Here is a 23,940-nt window from a genome sequence, read left to right as displayed (position 1 = left end):
CTTTATAAGTATTGTATTTAATTAACAGATTACCTGTAAGTAAGTAGTTAAGAAGAAAGAAGTGGTCAATATACTACTTGAGCAACCCGCTAATAAAGAGTATAAAAAATAATAAAAACTACTTTTTTCATTGGACATATAGAAACTTCTGCGAGTAATCGTAGTCAGATAGAACTACTACGAAAGTTTCATTGCTCTTTCTGTATCGCTATCAATGCTAATTGAAAGTTATCGTCCACGTCGTTTTCAATACTGATCGATAGTTGAACGTTCACGGCAAAAGGTTAACAGTTTTATATTCGTCGTAAATTATTACCAATAAAATGATCGTTCCTTCGTTTCTTTACATTAGAACAATGAAACTATTTTTCCGAGGCACTGAGAAACAATTGCGAGCAATATTCACTGGGATTCCTCGTTCCCTTCTTCGAAAACAGCGTTGGCAAATGCAATTTGCGCCGCGTCGTACCGAGACTGTTAATAGAAATCTCGTCCGCCAAAACGATACGAATTTTCCTTCCATTAATTCGTGATCATAGTTTCGTCGCCGCGATCAAAACCGAACGAATGGAACTATGGGGCTGGACAGAGAAAGAGGAAGCCAGGAGCCGGTTGAAAAACGCAAACGGGCAAATTGCCCGTCACTGATAGCCGAAATAACCGCGGCGAGCAGACGAAATAACCGTCGGCAATAATTAAACAAAACCGCGCGCGAATCGTGGCCGCTGGCGAAAGAAACGTCATCGATTCTACGGAATTCGAAAATGCAATCGGAATCGGAGTGTACACGGGGATTGCAACTGGCTCGATTTTCGTTAATTACGTTGCTTGCTTTATCCCGGGGCGTTTATGCTGCGAGGAATTATCGTTCGTTTGATACGAACTTTGGAAAAGACACCGTTTCTTTTTAATTATTACGTCAAATCGTTAGGTCGTTAGATTAATAGATTTCTTTGTCTCGGTGATCGTACGGCGAAGTATTTAATTGGGTATTTTTTAATGATTCGAACGAAGGTTCGTCGAGTGGCAAATTTGATCTGCCGAGGATTTGATTCGTTACTCTTTTAGATTTGGATATTATACCTCACCTATGAGATACTATAATAAGCTCACTGCTTTGAATATTTTAGACATATTTGCATAATAATACTTTCTTAATTTCCATACTTACATAATCGGTAAAGATTTCTCTTGTATTCAGATTTCTATGTCCTAATCTAATCTAAACCTATCCAGTTCAAAGTTTAATCACGAAACACGAATACTACAGAGTATAATAAAATTCCGAAAATCTTCTCAAAAGAAAACCACCTTGTTTCAAGTCGATATGCACGCGTTCCTAAGATATGGACTTGCAAAGTTTAGCTCTGGGACACAGTGATACCAGTCAACGGCGTGCCCCACATTCTTTCCCGGAAGTGAGTACTTACTACTAGTAGTAGTAAAAACTTGCTGATTCAACGGGTGTCGTTGGTTAATGCGCTGGTGCGAGCGGGACAGCGATAGCGAAACCAGAAAAATTAGATTTCGCTTGCAACGACGATATTTTAGAAAGCGAAAGTCCGATCGGGCTGAACCAAATGGCATCTTCAAGTATGGGCTTGATCGTTCGATCGATCTCTGATCATCCCTTGCAAAGTTATCGGGCCTTAAGTTTGTTATCTTTTTAATCGGATTTCATGGAGGTTTTAGTTGATATTATCGTCAATGGGGAATCTTTGGTGGGTATAATCGTTTTAAAATTTGTAATGGAGAAACGATGGTAGTGTTTTGTTGTCTACGTAATTGATACTAGAATTTGCTTTAGTTGGCTTAAAGAGATTAAAGGTGATATACATGATATTGATATTAATGAGTTGTTAATATCGTTATTAATGGTTTCTGGCAAGTATAATCAGGTTAAAATTTTCCATTGAAATTGGTATTTTCTGAAGAATGAAATTGTTAGAATTTTTAAACGGTGAAATAACATCACCACAATATATGTCACCGATATTATTTGGATATTTAATATTCGTAAAGAAATAAAGTTCGATATATCGATTAATATACATGCGTATCACACATTTACATATTTATACTTTCATATACACGTATCGTAAGTCCTTCTTCCATGTTCTACGTTATTATCAAAATTGTTTAATGAAAACTTCACGGTACAAGGTTTAAACAACTTCAGCTTTAAATATATCAAAGATTACACTTAATATCATTATTTATAATCCCGTGCAAATGATAATTCGCAATAACCGCAACAAAGGAAAACACGTTTTCCTCGTAATTTGATTAAATTAGTGGTGGTAAAGTCGGATAATATCGTTCGATAAAACCGGCACTGATTAAAATCGAATAAATGTTAAACATTCGTTTCACTCTCGGGGGAGTAAGTTCGAATCTGGACGCAATTACCCTAAAAACGAGCCATTTCCGTGAGCAGCGCGAGTGTTAACGATAATGAGCATCTGTCTGTTGAAAGTAGCAATTTTTATTGTTATTAGCGACGCTTTACACGCCTCTGCGTACGGTTTCTCTTCATTTTCTGGTTAATTTCGCGGAATCCGCCAGCGAGGCAATGGAAGGGGATTGCTTTTCCGACGGCTCGTTTGCAGAAAATAAGGGTTGAGCTTAAATAATTAGCGGCCGAATGGTTCAGAAAGGGCGCAGAGAATTTCCATTGATTTCGGATCACTTTTTGCTTTTCCCCCGTGCTTTTAGCCTCCTTTGTTTATTCATCTCTTGGTTTGCTGCATTTCCAGTTTTTCACGAATTCGCAACAGAAAAAGCAGTCGATTTCGTTTATTGCGTTATGTGTAACGGATGAAAGATGTTGATCAGTCTCTGATGCTAAAATTAGTATGTTAGCAAGGTAGTAAACCGGTGTGTAAACGAGTTAGTAAATCAGTGGGTTAGTAAGTTAATGAAAACGGCAACTGCGGTTGACGAGTCTAAAAGACGAAATGAGGATATTATACCGAATCGAAAAGGGCCGATCAGCGCACCGATGCGATCCTTTTAAGTACGTCGCTGTCACAACCCTTCTTCCCGTTCCCTCCCATTCTCATTCACCATCCTCTTTATTTTCAAACGCGGCGGGTTTATCGTAGCGACGACGAAAAATATAAATTCTTCATTCAGCCGTCACAACGCTGATGTTGAATATTCGATGAGAACTAAAACGCGTGACACTGCTTGCATTAGCGACCTCTCACCCCCGTTATACGAATCCAGCCCCTCCGTCGCGCGATTCCCATTCACATTTGCAGATATTTCTGGCGTCAACTCGGTGCCATGCATTTTTATGAGATTCAGTTATTTACTGATGGAATTACACACTTGTACAATGAAATATTACTACTTTTTATTATAGTGGTGAGAAGATTATTTTCTGGAACGAGTACTACTAATGTTTCTGGTATTACTCGGTATCAGGACTATGTGATTCTTTTCTCCCTTTTTTTTTCATTTTTTTTCCCCCCAAGAATGTGATAATCTGAATAAGGAGATTATCCTTATTCTTGTGGATGATCATACCATCGGTAGCATCAAGTTGGAGGAAAAATTTAGAATTGGAAATTTGAGCAATAGGGACCTTTGAGAGCAGTAGAGTTATTTTGGAAATTGCGAATGAGAAAATTAAATAATGAAAAAATCCTTAGGAAAATTATTTAAACACGCTAATATTTCCTTAGTTGCACGTACGTGTCACGCGGATTTTTCACGATACAACCGACAGAGATTGCATCTCGTGAGAGACTGTATGCTTAATCGAGCACGATAACGGTGCAGTTATTATCCCTGAGACAGAGATTAAAATTTTAATTGCGGCCACGAAGCCGGGTCCCTCGTATCGTCCGTTACATTCTCCTCTTTTCCGTTTCCGTTTTCACGGCTGTTTCGCGGCCGGATGGATAAAAATACGCTCGACGATCCTTTTGTTGTTTACGCGAAAAATCTAATTATCCGAGCTTTAGAGCGTGCCGCGGTTAAAACGAGGACGAACTCTTTAAAACAGAGCTAAATCAGGGACGTTTCTCAGGGCGTTTCTTGCGTGACGTATGCACGGTATATCAACCGCGCACCACAGTATTTAGTATAATAGTTTGACGAGTATAATCCGTCGCTAAAAATATTTCACTGTGGGGATTCATTCGAGAGAGACATTTTTTTGCAAGTGTAGTAGTGCTTTTACAGTGGATTTTACGGTGGACACGAGGGTGGTTTCATACGTAGTTTATTTTTACAGCTTATGGCTCTTTGATGAAGATTGACGATGGAGTTGGCTATGAATAGACTGTAAACTTTTATGTAACTTGGTATTTATACACGTAATTAAAGAAATGGAATCTACACAGAGATTTGTTTCACCCTCTAGATATCATAGCGAGTTATACTATAATTTTTATCTTTGTTATACGTATTTTGTCCTTTTTCGCGACTTTCAGTTTCCGATGAACGCAGTCTAATTACAAAAATATTAAGAAAAATTATAGGATCAAAATTATGTATTTGTGAGAAAAATTATCTTGTACGATATTTTTATTCAGAATTTCGATTACAAATCAATACCGTTCTTTTCATCTAGAAAAATTTTGACACAATCTTCGGGATTAAGCATATCCGATTAATTACCGAAACATGTATGTGATATATAATATTCCAGTATGTGTCTGTAAACATGTCGTATTTGTTATCGGATCTTTTAAAATACCGAGTAATTTTTTTACTTGTGGACTAATGGTAATTTGATCGGATGATCGATCGTCTAATTATTTTTATCGAATATCGTACAAGGACGACGACTTCACCGTTATACCGACTGTTTTAATACGAAGAATGCATCTTTTTCGTCTTTTTTTCTTCTCTTTTTTTGTACATACGCTAATTGGTCATGATTTATCCGATATTAGGAGAAACGAGTGGCTCGTTAAAAAATTCTCATTGAAACGTACTGTTACGTTTACGTCATTAAAATTTAAATTTCATAAAAACCACCAGTTATATCAGATGATAACTTCGGGAATGTACGAGCTAGAACTTTATATTAAATGGGGAAACGTTTATTCGCAAAATTTGACACACATATACGATTTTTATATATGTTAAGTATTATTTATTATGCATTTTTAAATTCTTCGTCGCAATTTAATATTCGTACAAAGTCATGGTTACTATAATTTTCGTGTTACGAATTTTACCAATGCGAACCTCGTATATTTCTTGCAATTTTAAACCCGTGGAATATTTAAATCCCGGCGTGTAAAAAATTCTTTTCGTTTAAAATTCCCGAGATACGAACATTAATTATTTTTTACGGTCCACGAAAGTCAATGTTTGATGTTCTTGTAATTTTAGGTTCGTCGTACTATCATATTATATCTTTAATTTAAATGTCACTTAAAGCTATAATATCCAGCTGTATAAAAAATTATCTCGTGAAAATTTAGAAATTAAAGGATCAAATAATATCAGAGAAATTACGAATTGAAACGTACGCCCGATAAGCTAAGAAGACTAAATTATCGTTCAACGTGAACAATCTATTAAAATATCAATATCAGGTAACGATATTAACTATCGCTGGAATAACATCAATAAGACATAATTATCCCATCTCCGGTAATTTTCTTGTCACAAGTTCCGCAATAACAAGAGAACGGAGCAACCAGTGGCAACTCTGTACGATGATTCAGTGGGAATTGGCGCAGGTGATCGCAAGTCCATGGACCAAGACAAATATTGGTCCTGGTATTATTAATACGATCGCCTGGTCTACTCGACCGACGAAATGTATGACAATGACGACGATTTCACGTTGATCGCGATTATCAGTCCGCGGCTGGAAGCACAATTTTCGCCTGCACACGCTTTGTTTCGTTGCTCCAAGCTGCGATAACCATTTTTGAATCTACTCGATTACGCTTTTAACGATTTTGGCCAACTATATGAGAATCGGATGTTTAATAACGAAACGAGAAGATAGGTGCTTTGTTACACGCGATGACCTGTGTGGTTGAAAATTAGTTTGGTTATTGATTTGAGTCTCTCCACAGCTTTCGATAATGAGAAATTGTCTTCCAAATTGAGAAAAAATTGTTCGAGAAATTAGCACGATAACGATATTGAAATTTATTTGTCCGAATTTAGTTAGAAACCAACTAAAGGTAAATAAATTATTTAAAAACAAATGTGCTTCGGCAAGCACTTCGGAATATGAAAATGAAGATAATTTTAAACCGTACGATATTCTAATTACGCTGGGCGTGAGAATGAAGAATAGAATCAAGGGATTAATTAATGAATTTCGTTTTTTCGAGTCGGATAAAATTCGAGGCCCAGCCAAAGCGTAAAATTTCCGCGAATCCGAAGCTTTTAATTACCTTGATGATGGGGTAGGAACCCTCAACATTTACATTAATCTCTTCATACTTTACTACGTAATTATCTCATGTTTCCTCCTCCTTTGTTTCAATTGAGATATTACAAATTAAATAAGACTCTGTTCGTCTAATGATTTAGCCTGTGTCAAAGAATTTTGTCACATCCTGGATAGCCAAATTAATTTCACGCGTAAATTACAAAAATTGTGATATTCTTATAGCGTATTTGGTATTATTAGTATATTTGCTTTGAGAAGAGTTTGTCGATCATCGGGACGCTAGCAAAAATGACGTTAATTAATTAAACGCACCTGTTCAATATTTAATATCGAGATATGTAGTTGATTTATTTACAATAGCGCGAATTTACAAAATTTCTCAAATGTGTCGCGAAATATCTGTGTTATCGAAGTTTTCCAATTAAAAAATAAAATGCATGGAATGTGCATCTATGTGTGAAGAATCGTGAATTCTCCATCATATCGAGAATGTTTCGTATAATAAATAAAATCCTGGTTTAATTTGCGAAACTAACGAGTTCGCGTTTGAGTATCGGAATTATTAGCTTAACTACCCCTGGTAGAACGATCATGCTGGAAATCATAATTGGATTACATATCGATCGTTTCCGAATTTATCTTCTACACGGTAAGTTCTCTATTTCGCGTTGAATTAACTAAAAATTTCACTAATTTCGTATTTTCATTTTTGTTGCAGATATTCACGCGTTTCGGCAAGGTCCTCAAGATCGTCACCTTCACGAAAAACAGTAAGTGACATTTTACGAAATTTATACTTTACAGTTACGCAATTAGTACCTCGTAGAGAAGCTTGAATTTCAAGTAACACGAGAATTTGGCCGAAATCGCATAATTTGAATAGGATTATATCATTCGACGTTAAAAATTTTCTTTTCGGTAAAACAACGGAATTCCTAAATGGTCTAAAAAAATCCACCCTAGTGTTTGAATATTTGAAGAATTTTTACGAGATCTTGAAAAACTTCGCCACGGTTTATCTTATCGATTAAAATCCAAAAGAACGTATATACGCTTCATTAAAGTTACCTTAATCTTTAACCAATTTTTACCCGATCTTCTATTCAACACCGATGAATTTTCTTGCCAAATTTTCACGGGACTGTTACACAGAAAGACTTTCACAAATATCCACCGAAACTTTTCGCGTTTATCTCGAAGGAGATAGACTGCAGTGGGGAAAGACCGTAGCGTTTCGAACGTTTCGAAGTGGCTCTTGTTTTCCTCCTCCAGTGCAATAGCTACTGGACCACCCTGTATAGACGCCACTCTTGCTGGCAGACACGCCATGGCACTTTAGTACTTCAGTGTACACTTGAAGTGTATCCTGGCCCGACGACGTCGACGCTGTTAGTACTTTCAGTGTTGTACTCGAATCTAACGGGTGTTTCAAATGCGTCTACCCTGCTGCTAATCTCTCTATAAATGTATTTTCGAAATAAGAAACTAGAAGCAAATACGATCTTTTCCATCTTGTTACGTCACAGCTGATAAATTAATTACTAAAATTGTACGAGGCAGCGAAATATACATCTTACGTTTGATTCAACACGGAGCATTCGTATCGCACGCCCGTTATATACATAGAAAGAGTTCACTTCACCCACGGTAAAAATGCGTTACAAATTCATGTCGGTTCAGACAGCAAAAGTCTCGAGTATTTTATTTTGCGACGTGGCAACCTTCCTTTTTTGCTCCTGATATATTTCCGCGGCTGGCAATTATAGAAAGGCAAATAGATATTCCTACACTTTTGTAACATCGATTCACGACCAATCAACTTTGCTTCCTTCTGTTGTATTTCTGCAGAGTCCCTTCGATATTAGAAAAAGTAAGAAAAGAAGGAAGGAAAGAGAACTTGACGAGAGGAGCAGAACAAGTTTCTTTTTGTTTGTTTGAACGTTATCGAATACGTCTATTTACTCATTATGGTACTGCCAAGTAATCTTACAAGTATATTGGTATACTTGTATTGCAACCACGACGACGCATTCTATGCGTCTACTACAATCCAACGCTATTTTTATCAATAGCCAGTGTATTGAAAATATCTGATATCTGAATTCACTCGTACGATTATAAATCACTTTATCGAAACATACGATAGGGGATAAACAGAACGGAAAAGTCGGCCGTGGACTGGATTATTCAATTTTCGAGTCGAAGACATAAAGAAGGCAAACAAATGAAACGAGTTGTTATAGGGAGAATCCGTCCCAGAAAAGCGTTTCAAACGAAATGAAATAAAAAGTGGGAATCTCCCAATCAGCCCGAGGTGTTCTCCGTGGAAAGGAGCGGCGAGAAAGAAAAGAACCGCGCGTATGTTTTTAATTCGAGGCAGTCAGCTCGCAACGTCGAGGAACACCGAGCACCAAGTGCCTCGCTTCTGAGATTCTACCTCGTTTCCTTGTCTTTTCCGTTTCTTTAAAGGTTTTGTTTGGCGAACAGAATGGCGGGAATTCGTTGGACTATGCCGTTTGTTTTCTTCTGTTCGTTATTCGTACTTACGTGGCTGGAAAAATGGAATTTTCGAATGTCCGATTTATACGAAGTTCCGATTGGAAAACTTCCGATTCGTAAATTTTCAATAGATATATTCGACGCTCTATGAACGAAGTTTCGATTGGAGAAATTTCATATCGAGACATTTTTCGAGAGTCGAACTATCAATCTCTGTGCTTCGATCTTCGAAATTTTTAATCTCCAGGTTTCTGTTTCTTGCGAATATTATTCCACGTAGATTTTTTAACGACCAAACACGCGAAGCGTGCGCGAGATAAAAATAACGTTGAGCTATGAATTTTAAGCATCTTTTATTTTATATTTCAAGTAAAATCTGGCAGTAAGACAAATTTCTGAATGTCAAATTAGTAATTTTCTGTACGAATAATTTACATAACCACCGCTCACGATCTACTAATAACCCAAAAAGTCAAACAACTAATTATCATCGGAACAAAATACAAAATAAGGAGAAAGAAACTAAAGAGAAAGAGAAAAATGTGAATAGAAAAGTGGAATAATAAAATAAAGAAAAATAATGAAATAAAATAAAATAGAGGGAGTCGAATAGAGAGTATGGAAATGGAACGAACGAATAGCCACTTGACCGAATCGAACTTTAATTGGACACTGAGTGCGTCTTCGCTTTAATTTAGGGCCCGTGGCTCCGTGATTTCGCCAATCAACCGCTATTTGTCTCAAAGCCAGGCTCTTTGAAACTGTCGCATCCCTTTCAATCGCGAACAACAGCCACCTTTTGTTCGATCGAGCGTCCATTGATTGAACGTCTTTTGGCTATCCCTGACCAATTGTCGCCAAGACAATTCGGCGTCGATATTGTTTTTTAACGTTGGAACAGATATTTCTAGCTGTTCTCTCGGTGGAAAGATACGGTGGAGATGTTGCAGAGTGTTTGAAGAGAATGTTGAGGGACGCTTAAACGAAATTAATGGCTTTTGGTGTGAAACTTAATCTTATTAAAAGTCGCAGCCTTTGTAAATAAAACATCGCTTGTCGTATTCGTAATAATTAGATAAAAAAAAGTCGATGGAAATGAGAAAGCAATGAAAATAGCAGAAAACTCTATGGAACAATAATAATAGTCGATTTCCATTTTATTTCAGATCTTCGCGCATTACATACGAATATTTATACCCTTAATATCACCTTTCGTTCGCCGACAAAAGTTGGAAAAAGCGCGAAAAATACATGGGAAAACGTTTTATTAGCGATATAATGCAATAACGGGATCGAGTTTTTCGCCGGTAGCAACGTTATTCAATTTCCATCGTTATTTGATCGTGCGACAGGGGTGAGATCGGGAAGATAATAAAAATTCTGTTCCATAGAGGGGAAAAAGTGACCGGTGTCACAACATATTACCGCGAATCCAGTGAGATCTCCCTTTATTTCCATTTAATTTCGGCTTTATTTAATTTTCACCGGCGCAAACCACCGTGAGAACGGCATTTGGTTTCGAAAATCGAACGATAATCCCTGTTTTGCTACGTATTTTTCCTACCATTTTCATTTTAAGAGGATTGTTGGGAGTTTCATATCGTAGAACATATATTTTTCTATTTACCAAATTTTTAGTATCTTTAACACTTTTTATGCTTACTACTCGTTACACCACTGATGTTTCAAAGTGTTTCATGTTACGTACGTAATATATTCACCAGATAATATATAAATCATAATTATTCATAATCGATTCATAATGTAATAATTCTATTAAAATACTTCGTAAGTACACATACGTAATATATTCTCTAAATATTGAAATTCACCAGCCACTGTACACAAAGTAGCGCTTTAATATTTTATTTTCCGTAATTTCCGAACGAATCAGTTAACAGTTTTCGTAACCCAATCTAACAAAATACTTCTCTCTTTGTTTCAGACACTTTCCAGGCACTAATACAGTACGCGGACATGCTGTCGGCGCAAACCGCCAAACTGGTGAGTATCCACTTAAACTTTTCCGCCGAAACGCACGCAAAAATCCAACCCTCTCTCTGTGTTCCCTCTTTTTCCTCTCTCTCTCTCTCCGTTTTTCTTCTTCGTTTCTCGAGTCTGGAGACCAGTGTTTCTCCTGCAGCCACAGTTTATCCTTGTCCTCTCGTGGGACAGATCGACATTTTTCGTGGAATACCAACGGAAGTGTCATCCATTAGAAGGTCCAGGTGCCATGAGGCAAATAATGTAAATTTTAATCTCCTCCCCAGCCTTGTTTTTATCAGAAAGAAAATGCGTTGCGTTGGAGTACTGTTTTTTATTTTTTTATGTTTTTTTTTTGTATTTTAAAGTGTCCTCTTAGTTTTATATATTTTTAAATATATGTGGTTAAATATGGTTCTGTTTTTTTCAGTTCCTATTTCGGAGCTTTAAACCATACGTTTTAATATTTAGTTTAATATTTTTAATTTATTTCTGTATTCGTGTGTATGTTATTTTATTACAAGTTTTTCACTTGAATCCTATATGACTGATGATAAATTGTTACTGCATAGTAAGAAGGAACAAACAACAAGATAATATATTTCAAAATATTTTAATTCATACATTTTCTCTCTTAACGCGACGTAGGCTCCTCGGTTGGTGTTCTTGTTCTATATTTTTTCGATGAATTTTATGCAACACTCGTGCCACTTTGTGCAACATATGCTCGAGAGTTTTTGAATTCGTCTAAGATCTACATATATGTTCACTTTTAAATCCCACTGTATTTTAGTCAAAGAAATATTCACCCGGAGGAAACCTCTTCTCCCTCGGACACTCCATCTAACCTCAACAACGTTCCGAAAGCCAGCAACGCTTCTTAGTAAGGAATCCGCTGAGTCCTCGCCGCGATTTCTGGTTTGGAATTTTCGTCGCGAATCTGCTCGTTAACGAACGCTAATTCGACCACTCGACGAGTGGAAATCCGCGAAAGCCGGTTACCAGTCGACGTTTCCTGTAATAAATGTTCCCTTTTCGCGGCCAAAATTAAGCTGCAACACGCTTGCTCGACGCGGTTGTCGCGTTATTTCCAGAATTATCCGCCGGTTTCGATATCAAAGCAACCGAATTTTTCGATATTTTTCCAGTCCTTGTCTTTTTTTTTCACCTGGCTCTGTTCGATTCCACGTTGATTTTCGAATCCCGATTTTTAGGTTAATTAACGTCTGGACCTTTTCTTCCGTTTGGTAGTTTCGAGGGGCTTTCGAGTGGTTTGGAGCGGATTGAAATATTTATCTAAATAAACGAATAAATTCTTTTGGATATACAGTGGTATTCATAACTATTCCGATATACCATCCATACTTTATACTTTGCTTTATTTTACTTATATTCACTATACTATATAGGTTCTTGTTTGAATTTTATGATATATCTGTTCGAAATTCATAAATCTGCAGTCATATTTCTATACGTTCTAGTATTTCATAGTAATTAAGAAAATATTTTAACACATTTGTCAGAGATTCATAGTCTATTCTCTCGAGAAAATTCTCGCAATTTTACGATAAAAGAGGATAGAAATATATCGAGAAATTTCATTGAGAAAGTTGCTGGTGAATTAAATTAAAAAAATCTTGGTACTCGGGGATATTTTAAGAGTTCCAGTCGAAGCCGAAGGACTTTTACTGTTTTCACGAACCCTTATTCTCTGTTTCCCCGTTTTTTCGAGTTTGTTTTTTCACCGCAATCCTCTTAGATATAAGTCCCCGGTTTCTATCAACAAGTTCCGATCGATCGGAGTTTATGGGATTCTAAAGTCAATCGAAGAAAAATGTTATTCTGTATAATTTTCCATTTTATAGGGAGCTGGCTTTGCTTTCAAACTAAATGGAATTCTATGTCGGCCCTCTGAGCTGCTCTTTCGATCGTGTTTATCATTCTCTCTTCCTTCCAATTTCCCTCGAAAAGAAACTAAAACGACCTAAATAATATATCTTTAATGATAATAATAATTTAATGGAACTTAACATCTTCTTCGTGCGGACAACAATATAAAAATAGTCCAACGATTTATTGTAAAATACTCAAATTTAAACAGGAACGAAATGATTTTTCACAACTTTTCAAAAATTATTGATTTCTTGCTGTAAAATGCGGTACTGTATTGTAAATGTAGATACTGAATTTTTTATTGCAACTTAAAGTCAACCATTCTATTATTCTTCGATCACGATTTCAACGATAAAATACAAAGTGCGTAGCGCGCATTTGCAAACAGTCCACGTTAAACACACATGAGCCCTCGGCAATCTTCCACGTCTATAGTCTCATAACTCGGAAACATCGGCGTGCACTTAATCCAGCGATGATATTATAATCCCGGTTGTTTGAACTCGCTCGCGGACCGTAAATATTAATTGAACGCGGCGAAATACGTTTCGCGGCAGGCAATTACATCACCGTCCGGGGCAAATGCAAATAATCGCGTTGAATTTCTCCTGGATAGAAAATCTGGCTGGCAGAAACGGAGACATCTGTGCTCTCTTCGTGCTCCACTCGCCACTTCTTTCTCCCTCCCTTCGTTTAATGGAGTTCCATGAAACATTGGTCACTGAAACGTGAATCTACAATATTTTGGTCTTTTTCCGAATCTCTCCTTTATTTTTTTAACCCTTTATATTGCCTGTGAATTATTTCATTTTTGTTTCCGACTCCTATACAATTGTAATTAAAAAAAGTGTTTCACCTTCCAGTATTTCCCTACAGAAATTAGAAGATCATCTGCTATCATCCGTATAATCTTCTTTATCAGAAATGAAGATTTTGTTACAAAATTAGCGCTGGTATTAGTGTTTTTATTCTTACTCTTGTACACAAATTTATTCCAATAAACGATGAATATTATATTGCTATACGATATATAAATTATTATTTTGTTATAACGTATAATTTAGTGTATTAATTTTAGTATTATACGTTACACCATTATATATAGGGTCGTTATTCTCCACAATCGCATCTCGAAATCCACCCTGCCCGAGAGAAAGAGGAACGACGAAATAAAAAACAGCACATCGAGCCTCTTTCGGAAAGTTTCCCCCCTCCTTTCAGTTTCCAAACTATTTTCAAAGCTTAATACCATTCGTTCGAGCGACAGGGCACGATATTAAAATAATTTCATTGCAGATATCCGACCAACTTTGTTAACCCAGATTACGTATTCTTTGTACGTCATAGAAGCCTGCCATTTCGCTACGCCGTGTGATGGCATACAGAAAGAGAAAAAGAAACGATAAAAAAAGGGGGAAGGACGTGGAATATTGCGTCTGGTATTATGCGCAGTTCCGCGTTCGCGTTCAAGAGTCTCGGAATATTTTTCAATTGAATTTTTCTGCCCGATTTTCCTTCCGACCGACTAATCAGTTTGAAATTTATCCTGTCGCGCAGCCAATTAATTAAACGCGACGCGCTTTTGATAGCCCGGCCATGCCAATAATCGAAACTAATTCTTCTGCTGTCGAATTAATGCAAATTAACGTAATTGTGTTTATAGAACAAACATCGGTGAGTGTATTTGGAAGCGGACGGATTGGTGATGAGTAGACTGCGACATTTATACAAATTCATATATTTACAAAAACGAGTAATAATAGGGTTAAACGGAACTTTTTGTCTCTCGTTATTCCTTGCGTGACAAGATATTGTCCTATTAAGGTTCATTCGATGTTTGCCCATTGTGGAATTACTACGATGGTATATATCAGATGGTGTATTTCTGTGAGTACAACAGGCATTAATGGATTAGTACAACGAAGAATATTGCATACCAAGGTTTCAACGCATCAAGCTCGCAATCAATATCAAACTGATACAAACCTATCTCAAACCGATAGGAAGAAATAACTCCCATAAGTACTAGAATATTAACGCCAGCCTGACGCCAATCAACCGTGGCAAGGAAAAAATATTAAACAACGCGTGACGTTAAAATTCCAAGATTCCAAAGTCCGCGCTCATCAAGCCAACGACTCATTAGATCTCGAAATCATTGTTTCCATAATGATTCGGGCAAGTTAGGATAGAGCCAAGGCAGGGATAACGATAACAGCAAGCTAGCCCTTTCAACGCGTTTCAGCCCTATTAATAACAATGTTAGCTAGCTGGTCTAATGCAGTTGCAGGGCTGGAAAGACGCAGTCTAATTACGTATGCACGCGTTCGACTCTCCGCGTAGGCGTAGACTAGAGCAAACCCTGCTCGACGGAGGCCATGGTGTTTGACCTGCGTGTGCATTGTTGCAGCATGCACGCGTGTACACGCTTCGCTGTATCTCTCCGCCGGCCATATTTACACGGGCTAATGAATTTCATACATAATTACCGGTTAGCCTACGTCCAGCTATTCTCCGTGGCGTGGATCTACTCCTCTGACCATCCTTTTCGCCAACTTATACCTTTATTTCGAAGCATTAGGCGATGACCGTACTCGTGATACACTTGCCAAGTATTATTTAGGTTAGTTTAATTGTTCCTAGGATATTCAGAGGGAATAGAGCGAGTAGAAAGAGCGAAAGATATAAAAATTGTTAGATATATGAGTTGCGTAGGTTGGTATTTAAGGAGACAGTCTTTTGTCCATCTGTTTCCAACGATTAGGTAATAATCATATTGATATCAGGCTTGTGGTTCGATATTATTTGGATGAGATTGGCTAAAATTTGTTTTATTTAGAGCGAGAGATTAAGAATTGTGGGGCGGTATTTAATCTGGTATTTGAGGCGACAACTATGAGAATCTGTTCTGTTGGGGTATTTGAGGTGAAATTAGAAGAATTTCTCTTGCGATATTTAACGCGTTGACTGCGTAGTCGAGATCGGGTAGCCTTGCATTGTGATGGGAGTTTTCTTTTTTTTTCTTAAAATTCGTCAAACTTTCGTTAAAAAGTTATAATAAATTTCATTTTTCTAGTATTAAAAATTACTAAATTTGCTAATTATTGATAGAAAAAGCTACTGAATTTCTGATAAAAGTTCATGTCCGTAGAAAAAGTTTCAAGTTGAAACGGAAAATTCAAAACTGGGAGAGATCCATGATATTATGTGTTGGAACACTAATGGTGTTTTGAGTTACAAGATCTAGAAGCAAAAGAATAAGGTTGTTATTGCTGTTTCTTGTAATCTTCAACTAGAATTACACAAGAAGGTTGACTTTTTGTTGTAACGTCCGTTGATATAAATGTATGAACGCGCTCCCTATGATTGTTCTTTCTTCGATTGGTATAGTAGCATCGAGCGAGCGACGATTAAAACCGGTATACTGCAAGCACGCCAGCTGATTAATTAGTGGGGGGAGGATTAGGAGTTAGCAGTGAACGACCTTGGGTGAGCGATCGATTCGAAACGAGTTCTAGCGAGCCGCCATATATACTCGGAAGTATTTTTTTAGCGTAGATTTTGGCTAGACGATTTGTTTGCGGTGAAAAGTGAAGAATGAACGCGAACGGGGCAAACGTGGTTTCCCTCGAATCATTTCGGCGGAATATCGGTTTCCACTGGAGGCAAGGCTTGACTGGATTTTGTGTTTTGTGGTAATTCGAATAAGGGTAGGAGGGTCTAATTAGTGTAATTGGTGGATGCTGGTAGAGTCCAACAGCACTGGGAGTTAGCTCTACAATTACACGAAGTATGGGCTGCGATTATGGTTGGAAATCTGTTCTCGAAGTTTATTTAACTACGCGTGCTAATGCTACGTGTCTCGCTTAATATCAGGCCATTGGTTCTGTTTCATCGTGTAATTCTTTAATATAATCTCGTGTAATTCTCAACTTAATCAATACTATAAATGAGAAATTGTAAAAAATTAAATTCAATATGAGATACTCAGGGGGCTAAATGCTGACCATAGCTGTATATAACAGGCAGGTTTCGGGTAGGCATCACAAAAAATTACACACGGGGACTTTCTCTGCAAAGGCAATAAAACGTTATCACTGGTAGGGGGGTGATGTAGCGGCACAAGAGTTAGAATTTGCTTCAGATCATGTTGTTGTTTTGCTTCGGAGTATCAAGGCCGTTAGGTCACAGGTATTGTAAGGAGTTATATACTACGGGCAAAACAATGCTGCCGCTACACGTAATCGTAAAACAAGACGAATTTGTGTCTTTCGACCTTCTCCTGACGATTATAAATAAGCGAACGTGATCGCAAACGAGTCAGTATAAACTGTGACTAAACGACTGTATAGATGCCGTTTCGCGACAAGATCTGTTTTAAATACACTGACGATTGCATATATTGGTAGTCTCATTATTCGATTCCCTACACCTTTCATAAGATCTAATATTCCAGCTAACATTTTTATTATTCATTTCTGTTTCAGTCGCTGGAGGGTCAGAACATCTATAATTCCTGTTGCACGTTGCGCATCGACTATAGCAAGATGCAGAATTTGAACGTGAAGTATAACAATGACAAGTCGAGAGATTATACCAATCCTTCTCTGCCAACTGGTGACGCGAATTTGGACGCGGCTTCTCTTGCTTTGGGCGGCGAGCTTCTTCCACAGTTGTTAATGGGCGCTGGATCGCAGCCCCGTGCAAGAATACCCGGTGAGAACCGTGAATTTTTATAGAATTTTTATGAAAATAGTAAGAAAGATAGTTCATGGATACGCTGCTTGGAATAATTCGGAATTTCGTAGAAAAATAAAAACAAAGTGGTAAAATAAGTTGCTTTATTTAAATTTCAATTTGTTTTATTTTTTTTTTTTTTTTGATATTGTTATTTTTAACAGTTTGCTTTTAATTCATGACATCTTTTGATACAGCTTTACTATTATTTTTGTTTTCTTTATTTCTTTGAAATGAAATTAATTATTAAGTATTTTTTATGTTTGATTTCTATTATAATTAATTTAATATTCAGGAGATAAAACTAGTTATGTAAAGTATTAGTACATTAGATTATTTTTACTGTTACTTTTTTGAATGTCCGGGGTCATGAAATTTGGAATCTTAAACTTTGAGAAGTTCGAACGTTAGAGAATATAGAAATTAGATACCTTGAAACGACGTTATCAAAATTCGAAAATCGAAAACAATCGATAACCATAAAAAAACCAATAACGCATTACATGTTATGCATCCCTATGTACACCCAGTGCTCTAATAAAGTTGTCACACGACATCGATCGTCAAGGGAACCCATAAAAATCGATCGATCAATTAGTTCCGTGTACCCAGAACGGTCCAGTCCATTAGAATTAATTATATTAATAGCGTGTCTCGCCCGCGGTTTATGATAAATTGTTATATCGAGTCGATCGGTCCGTTTCCAATTTGCCGCTCGTTTTCAGTTTCATTTCCGTGGGGGATCGAATTGCACGCGGTTAGACAGTATTATTTCCTGGGGTAAATTAATTAATTACGCTGCAACGCCACTGCTGATCGATACAGCCTGACGATTACCTATCATCGATCTTTCCTCCTGTTCCTACATTCTCAATTGTTTTGTTGTTTCATTGTATTTCTTCTTGGATTTTATTGGATTCATTTTTTCATCATAGTAGTATAAATGAGGGTTCGTTTTCGAAACTTGCAATAATTTGTTTCTTTTTGCACTATAGAGGCGATTGGAATTTGGAATGTGTTGGAAGATTTTTATTAGAAATACTATGCAGATGATACTATGAGGATTTAAATAGTTGAGTTAAAAGATTTTGAGCGTTAAAAGACAGTGAAGGTGCGAAATTGTTGAAGTTTAAAGGGATTGTTCGCTAAGTTTCTAAATTGTGCAGTCTGATGTAAGTTATATGAAAGTACCTAGGAAGGTTTCAGATTTAAGAGCTTCTTTGTCAGATCGCGTTGAGATGCCTAAAGAATTTTGCTAATGTTGTATCAACTAACGTAGTTTTACCTCCTGAATTTGCTTCTTGTTGATCTTGTTGAAATTCTATTTTATTATGAGAGAAGTACAGGTAATCCTTCGATTTGAACAATTTCGAATTATTTTAAAATTTAAACAATCTTCAACGTTGAAAACTTGCGAAATCGAAGGATTCCCTATATCGCATCCCACAGAGTCCCACAAATATATAAAAAAAAATTTTCGTTTGACGAAAGAATCGACTTGGCACGTGAAATTTCAAAAAATTGACAGACTCCAGCGTTTACTATTTTTCATTTACATTCGGGATATTTTAATTTTGCTCTGTGCATCCTATATCTTGCGTAATAACACACTGAATACAAATTAAAATTATTCAAATTTTCCCTAAATTGTCATTTGTGGCTTGGTATCAAACGAAAGCAAGATGTTTTTTCAATACAATACTCCATTATTCGTACTCAAATTTCCCGAATTTACCAAACAGACAAATTTCTCGAAAGGCACATGTTTGTACGTGAAATAAACTTCAGATAAATTCCACAATAATGATTTAAAAAATTGTTGTATCTACGTCTATTTCTATATTTGTTCCAAGCCTCGATAGTCGAGTCTTATAACATGGCGAGACAAATTTATTCATAAAAAGTATCCATAAGTATTGGAGTAATTTCGTCAGCTCAGGTATAGGTCCATTCGATTCTGTCTCTCGTGACCTCGAGTTCCCTCACCACCAAGTCGATTCTTCCGCTAGTACACCCACCATTGGTCCACCGCCACAAATTCCAATTAGAGAAACGATGCTAACTATAGCTTGTAAATTTCCTGAAGTAGAGTCCATTGCAGGGGCACCGGGTGTGCTGCCCACGCCCTTTGCGGCCATGCACGGTCTACCCTCGCCCTTAGCGGGCCCATACAACGGGGTCCCACCTACCGGCGGATTGGCTGGCTTAGGTGGGTTCCCTCTGGGTGCAGCTGGTCTTGGAGTACGCGTTCCTACAAACGCGCAAACTTCCGCGGTCCTGCTCGTCAGCAATCTCAACGAAGAGGTGAGTGGTTTTTCATGGTACTCGATGAAATTGTTCTGTGACGTGGTCGAGGACATGGAGATCCAAGAAGAGGCACGAAGAAAAATTACAATAGGAAGAATTAAGATATCAAGGAGCGTAAGGAACGAAAATTTGTTTCCTTTTTTTTTCTTTTAATTGGTGATTAATTTCGTATTGCTCGTAAAATATTGCGAAGCTCGTTAAAGTATGTGAATATTCCTTCTTTTCATACTATTGCAGAGAATCATGATTTATAATTTAATATTATTATTCATACTGTAATGTGTGAATATTTATTCTTTTAATTTTATCGGGAAAATTATTCATAATTTGTTATATACATAAATTAATGATCATTTTGATTAAAGTGTAGAATTAAATAGCGATTATTGGCACGTCCAATATAAATAAAAAAGATTTTACTGAATCTTTATTATTGCTTTTGCTTTTTTTCTTACATTTTCACGAAATTTCATTGAATTAACGGGATAGAATTTTTCTTCGCGCCTTGTCAAGGGAACGCCGCTGAAGCGTATAGAACGTTGTCACACATTGAGCAAAATAAACATTAATAAAATACGCAAATTGTGATCGACGTGCTGTACGCTTTCAATTAGGATGATTTTCACTTAACGCTGAGAGAAATGGACCATTAGATTTCTCTACAAACGAATTGCAATTGATAACGTGATTCCACGATACACCAATTTGTAGTCATTGGTAAATTATTTTTCATAACTTTTCTCAATAAGCTCGAAATATATTTCCTTTGCTCAATTTCATTCTTTTAATACAAGTAATACGCTAAATAGATATAATGATATGGTGAAAATAAATTTTATTTTTTGATTTTTAAAATTCAATTCAAATTGATTTTCAAATTCAATTTTTAATTACATCGAGATAAAAAGAGAAGACATTTTCTTTTTACATTCTTCGTTTCTCTCAGCGTCTGCCTATGTACACGAAAATGGCTTAGGTATGTACTTATTTACTAAAAATTTACCTAAATACAACGATATAATTATAATGTAGTGCTACGTAGGCAACTCTAGCAGTTTCTCCATCCCTGTACTCGAATTTTCCTTGTCGATCGTTTCTGAATGTATCTTCAAATGTAATCGAATATATTTTTGCATTTATAAGCGATCGTTTTTATTTCTAAATAAATTTTTGTTAATCTTCGAACAGAGTATTGGGTTCGACAAGTAAAATAAATCGAGTTCTCGATGCGTATGTGCCCTCTTTACGTCACGTCCCTTCTTATCTTACCTTTTTACCCCCCACTACCCCTCATATTTTCGAAATACATATATAGATATCGTTCCGAACGTTATCATCCTCTGTCCTGAGTAATTCGTGGCGTTGTTAATCGCAACGTTATTTCCGGCGAGGCGTCTTTTGTTTCTGAAAATTATGCGGAAATCGTAAATGTTAAGATAAATACGAGAAATGAAGGTTTTAGTACAGTTTTACATTGAAAATACTAATCTAGAAATTTTAACTTTGCAAAGTTTCGAATTTCTATTTTATCATGGTTCCCTCAACATCTAAATTCATTTCGCGGAAATGAAAGGCGCCTTACAAAGAAACTGTATGTCAACGTCACACTTCGCAGCTGCAACTATTGTCACTACTGTACTATAACTATGTGTACTACTATCGTTGCGCCGCGCGCACAAGCTTCCAAACCGAGTGTCTTTTCCCTCTGGCGAGCAAACGATCAAGTGTTTTTTTTACTATGTCTATCATCCTCTCTCTTTTATATATAAATACAGTCTACCACGCAAACTTTTTTGTACCTTGAAAAAGGCAATTTTTATTTATACAAAACATAGTACAACGTCGTCCAATATTTTTCCTTGTTATTCGCATTTCTTAACATTTATTAATGATAGAATATAACATATTACAACGATATTTGTAATGCAATTTTTTTTAGTATTTTGTTGGAATAAAAATAGCTTTCCTACAGGGTGCACGAAAACTTTTGTGGATGATTGAATACATATCACCCTTTTGTTTCAAAAGTGACACAGGTGAAAAACATTACTTTTTCAAAAAATACAAAAAACTATATGTAACATAATGTAACACGTTATTCCGTGAATTAGTTCGAAAGACATGGTTTTTTAACTGTGTGACCTCTGTGACAATAGTGTGGTCTATCCATATACATATTTTTACGATATTCTTCCTTTAAATGTTTTTTTTTTTTTTCTCTTTAACCCCACGTGATATCACTATATCGAGAAACGATAAGAACCGCGAGGGATTCATATTGACGAGAAGGTCCCGCTGTTTCTCTGCTTCTCTAAGTCTTTCTGTGTCTCTCTCTGTTCTCTCCTGTTCTCTCCTCTTTCGATTGCGACCGCAGGAAAATCGACTGTAAAAAGAAATTCCAGCCCTTTCGCTGACTTTCATTCTGTATCTGCTTTTTTTTTATATATATATACAAATTGTGGTCACTGTGATTCCGAGATTCTTTTAGAAAATTTCTTTTCCTTCTAATTCGTGAAATTTTTGGATGCTCCTTGAAATTCAGTCAGAAGATAGAAAGAATTTCATATTTTTTACTTTTTATTCTCTAAATTGCCAGAAGATGATCTACGGAGTTAAAAATTATTTTGATAAAAAGTTTGCATTTCTGAAAGTACCGAAAATAATTACAAAAAAGTTGTAGAATAATATTATATGTTTGAATTGGAAAAAATGTATGCCATTGTAAATTGAAAACTGGATTTTATAAAAATCGAAGTATATAAGAATTGAATGAAATGGAGATTGATTTCGGTAGTAATTAAATTCGCTAAAAATCCAAATTAGACAAAACTTGAATTCGATAAGAATCCACTTCAATGAAAATTCAAATTAGAATTCAGAAAATTTTCCAAAAATTCTGAAGTAAAATTTCTACAATTTTTCCAAATTGTATTTACATTTGAGATTTTATGTTTTTATAAAGATTCGTCATAGTGACACGATTTGGTCAGGTATATTCTTCAAAGTCAGTAAATGATCTGGAAGATCTGTAAGGTCCAAAAGTGGCCCGTATACACGTGAGGCCAGCGAAACTTGTGCGCGTGCCAACACTATACATTTGAATCCTATTATACTCGCTGACTACTGACTGGACTCTGTCTGTTCTCTGTGTAGATGGTCACGCCTGACGCTCTCTTTACCCTGTTTGGTACGTCTCCACATTTATATTATTAATTATATTACATTATTAATTATTGTATTTACACTCGCGGAACACATTGACACATACGCAACACACAAACACACTTTACACAGTGACATTCCTTAGACGTGTTTTTACATGGATCAGTAGTAACTGTGAGCATTTTTGGAGAGTGAACAAATAAAATTAAATATTAATAGCAATATTTTCCTTTGTTCATTTATTTATTTGTTTTTTTTTTTTTTACAAAATTTTCTTACATATGTGATACATGGGAACACGAACAGAGAATATATATGTATATAGTCTATAATCATCGATCGTACGTCATGATTATTTTGTTAATTTCTGACATTTTTATCTTTTTGCTGGTCTTTTGAGAAAAAGTATTTTTGTGGAAAATTTAAATCATTATATCACTCTCCTCGTCACGTGTACTTATGATTTTTATTTTATTCTTTCCTTTTATTGTTTTTTTTAATTTTAATTTTATTTTTATTATTTTACTCACCTCTGTGAATTTTCTTGGTATTATTTTATTTATTTTTATTCGTCTCTTACCGATCTTTAATTCTATTGATTTATTATTTTATTATTTTATTTATTCGCTATAACTGTTCTTATTCGCAATCTCATTCATCGATATTTTCACCCCCGCCCACCCACCACGACCCCCATGATCATTGTTCGATTCTCATCAGCAACACCGTTTTTTTCACGTTCTCTATTTCCAAGCATCTCTTCTAAATTGTTTCATTAATATTTTATTAATATCAGTTCCAGACACCTTTTTTAATATTACATAAGCTTTCGCTTATTTTATCGTAATATCTCCATAGGAGCTCACTTCTCGCGGGCCAAACGGTTCAGCCATTTTATATAATTTTTAATACAGCCCAGCCTGAAAGAGTTTCGTTCTTCAAAGTAAAAATTTATACATTTTATTTTTATAGAATTTTTATAA

At 36.1% G+C, this 23,940-nt stretch overlaps 1 protein-coding gene across 2 annotated transcripts in view; it reads left to right on the top strand.

The window, feature by feature from the left end:
• Positions 1-23,940, top strand: part of LOC117214153 (polypyrimidine tract-binding protein 2) — a 45,193-nt gene that overhangs the window by 14,407 nt on the left and 6,846 nt on the right. Inside the window, exons 2-6 of one of the 2 annotated variants that reach the window (XM_033459984.1) lie at positions 7,095-7,146; positions 10,821-10,879; positions 17,239-17,467; positions 19,590-19,792; positions 22,949-22,982. In XM_033459984.1, coding sequence (XP_033315875.1) covers positions 7,095-7,146; positions 10,821-10,879; positions 17,239-17,467; positions 19,590-19,792; positions 22,949-22,982 — 577 coding nt within the window. Of the gene's footprint in view, positions 1-7,094; positions 7,147-10,820; positions 10,880-17,238; positions 17,468-19,577; positions 19,793-22,948; positions 22,983-23,940 lie in introns of both variants that reach the window. The other variant, XM_033459983.1, reaches the window with a different exon arrangement.

The sequence above is a fragment of the Bombus bifarius genome, unplaced genomic scaffold (genome assembly GCF_011952205.1).
Source record: "Bombus bifarius isolate JDL3187 unplaced genomic scaffold, Bbif_JDL3187 scf7180000009200, whole genome shotgun sequence".
NCBI lineage: Eukaryota > Metazoa > Arthropoda > Insecta > Hymenoptera > Apidae > Bombus > Bombus bifarius.
The sequence above is the reverse complement of the archived record's forward strand: the minus strand, read 5'-3'. Positions and strand labels throughout refer to the sequence as shown.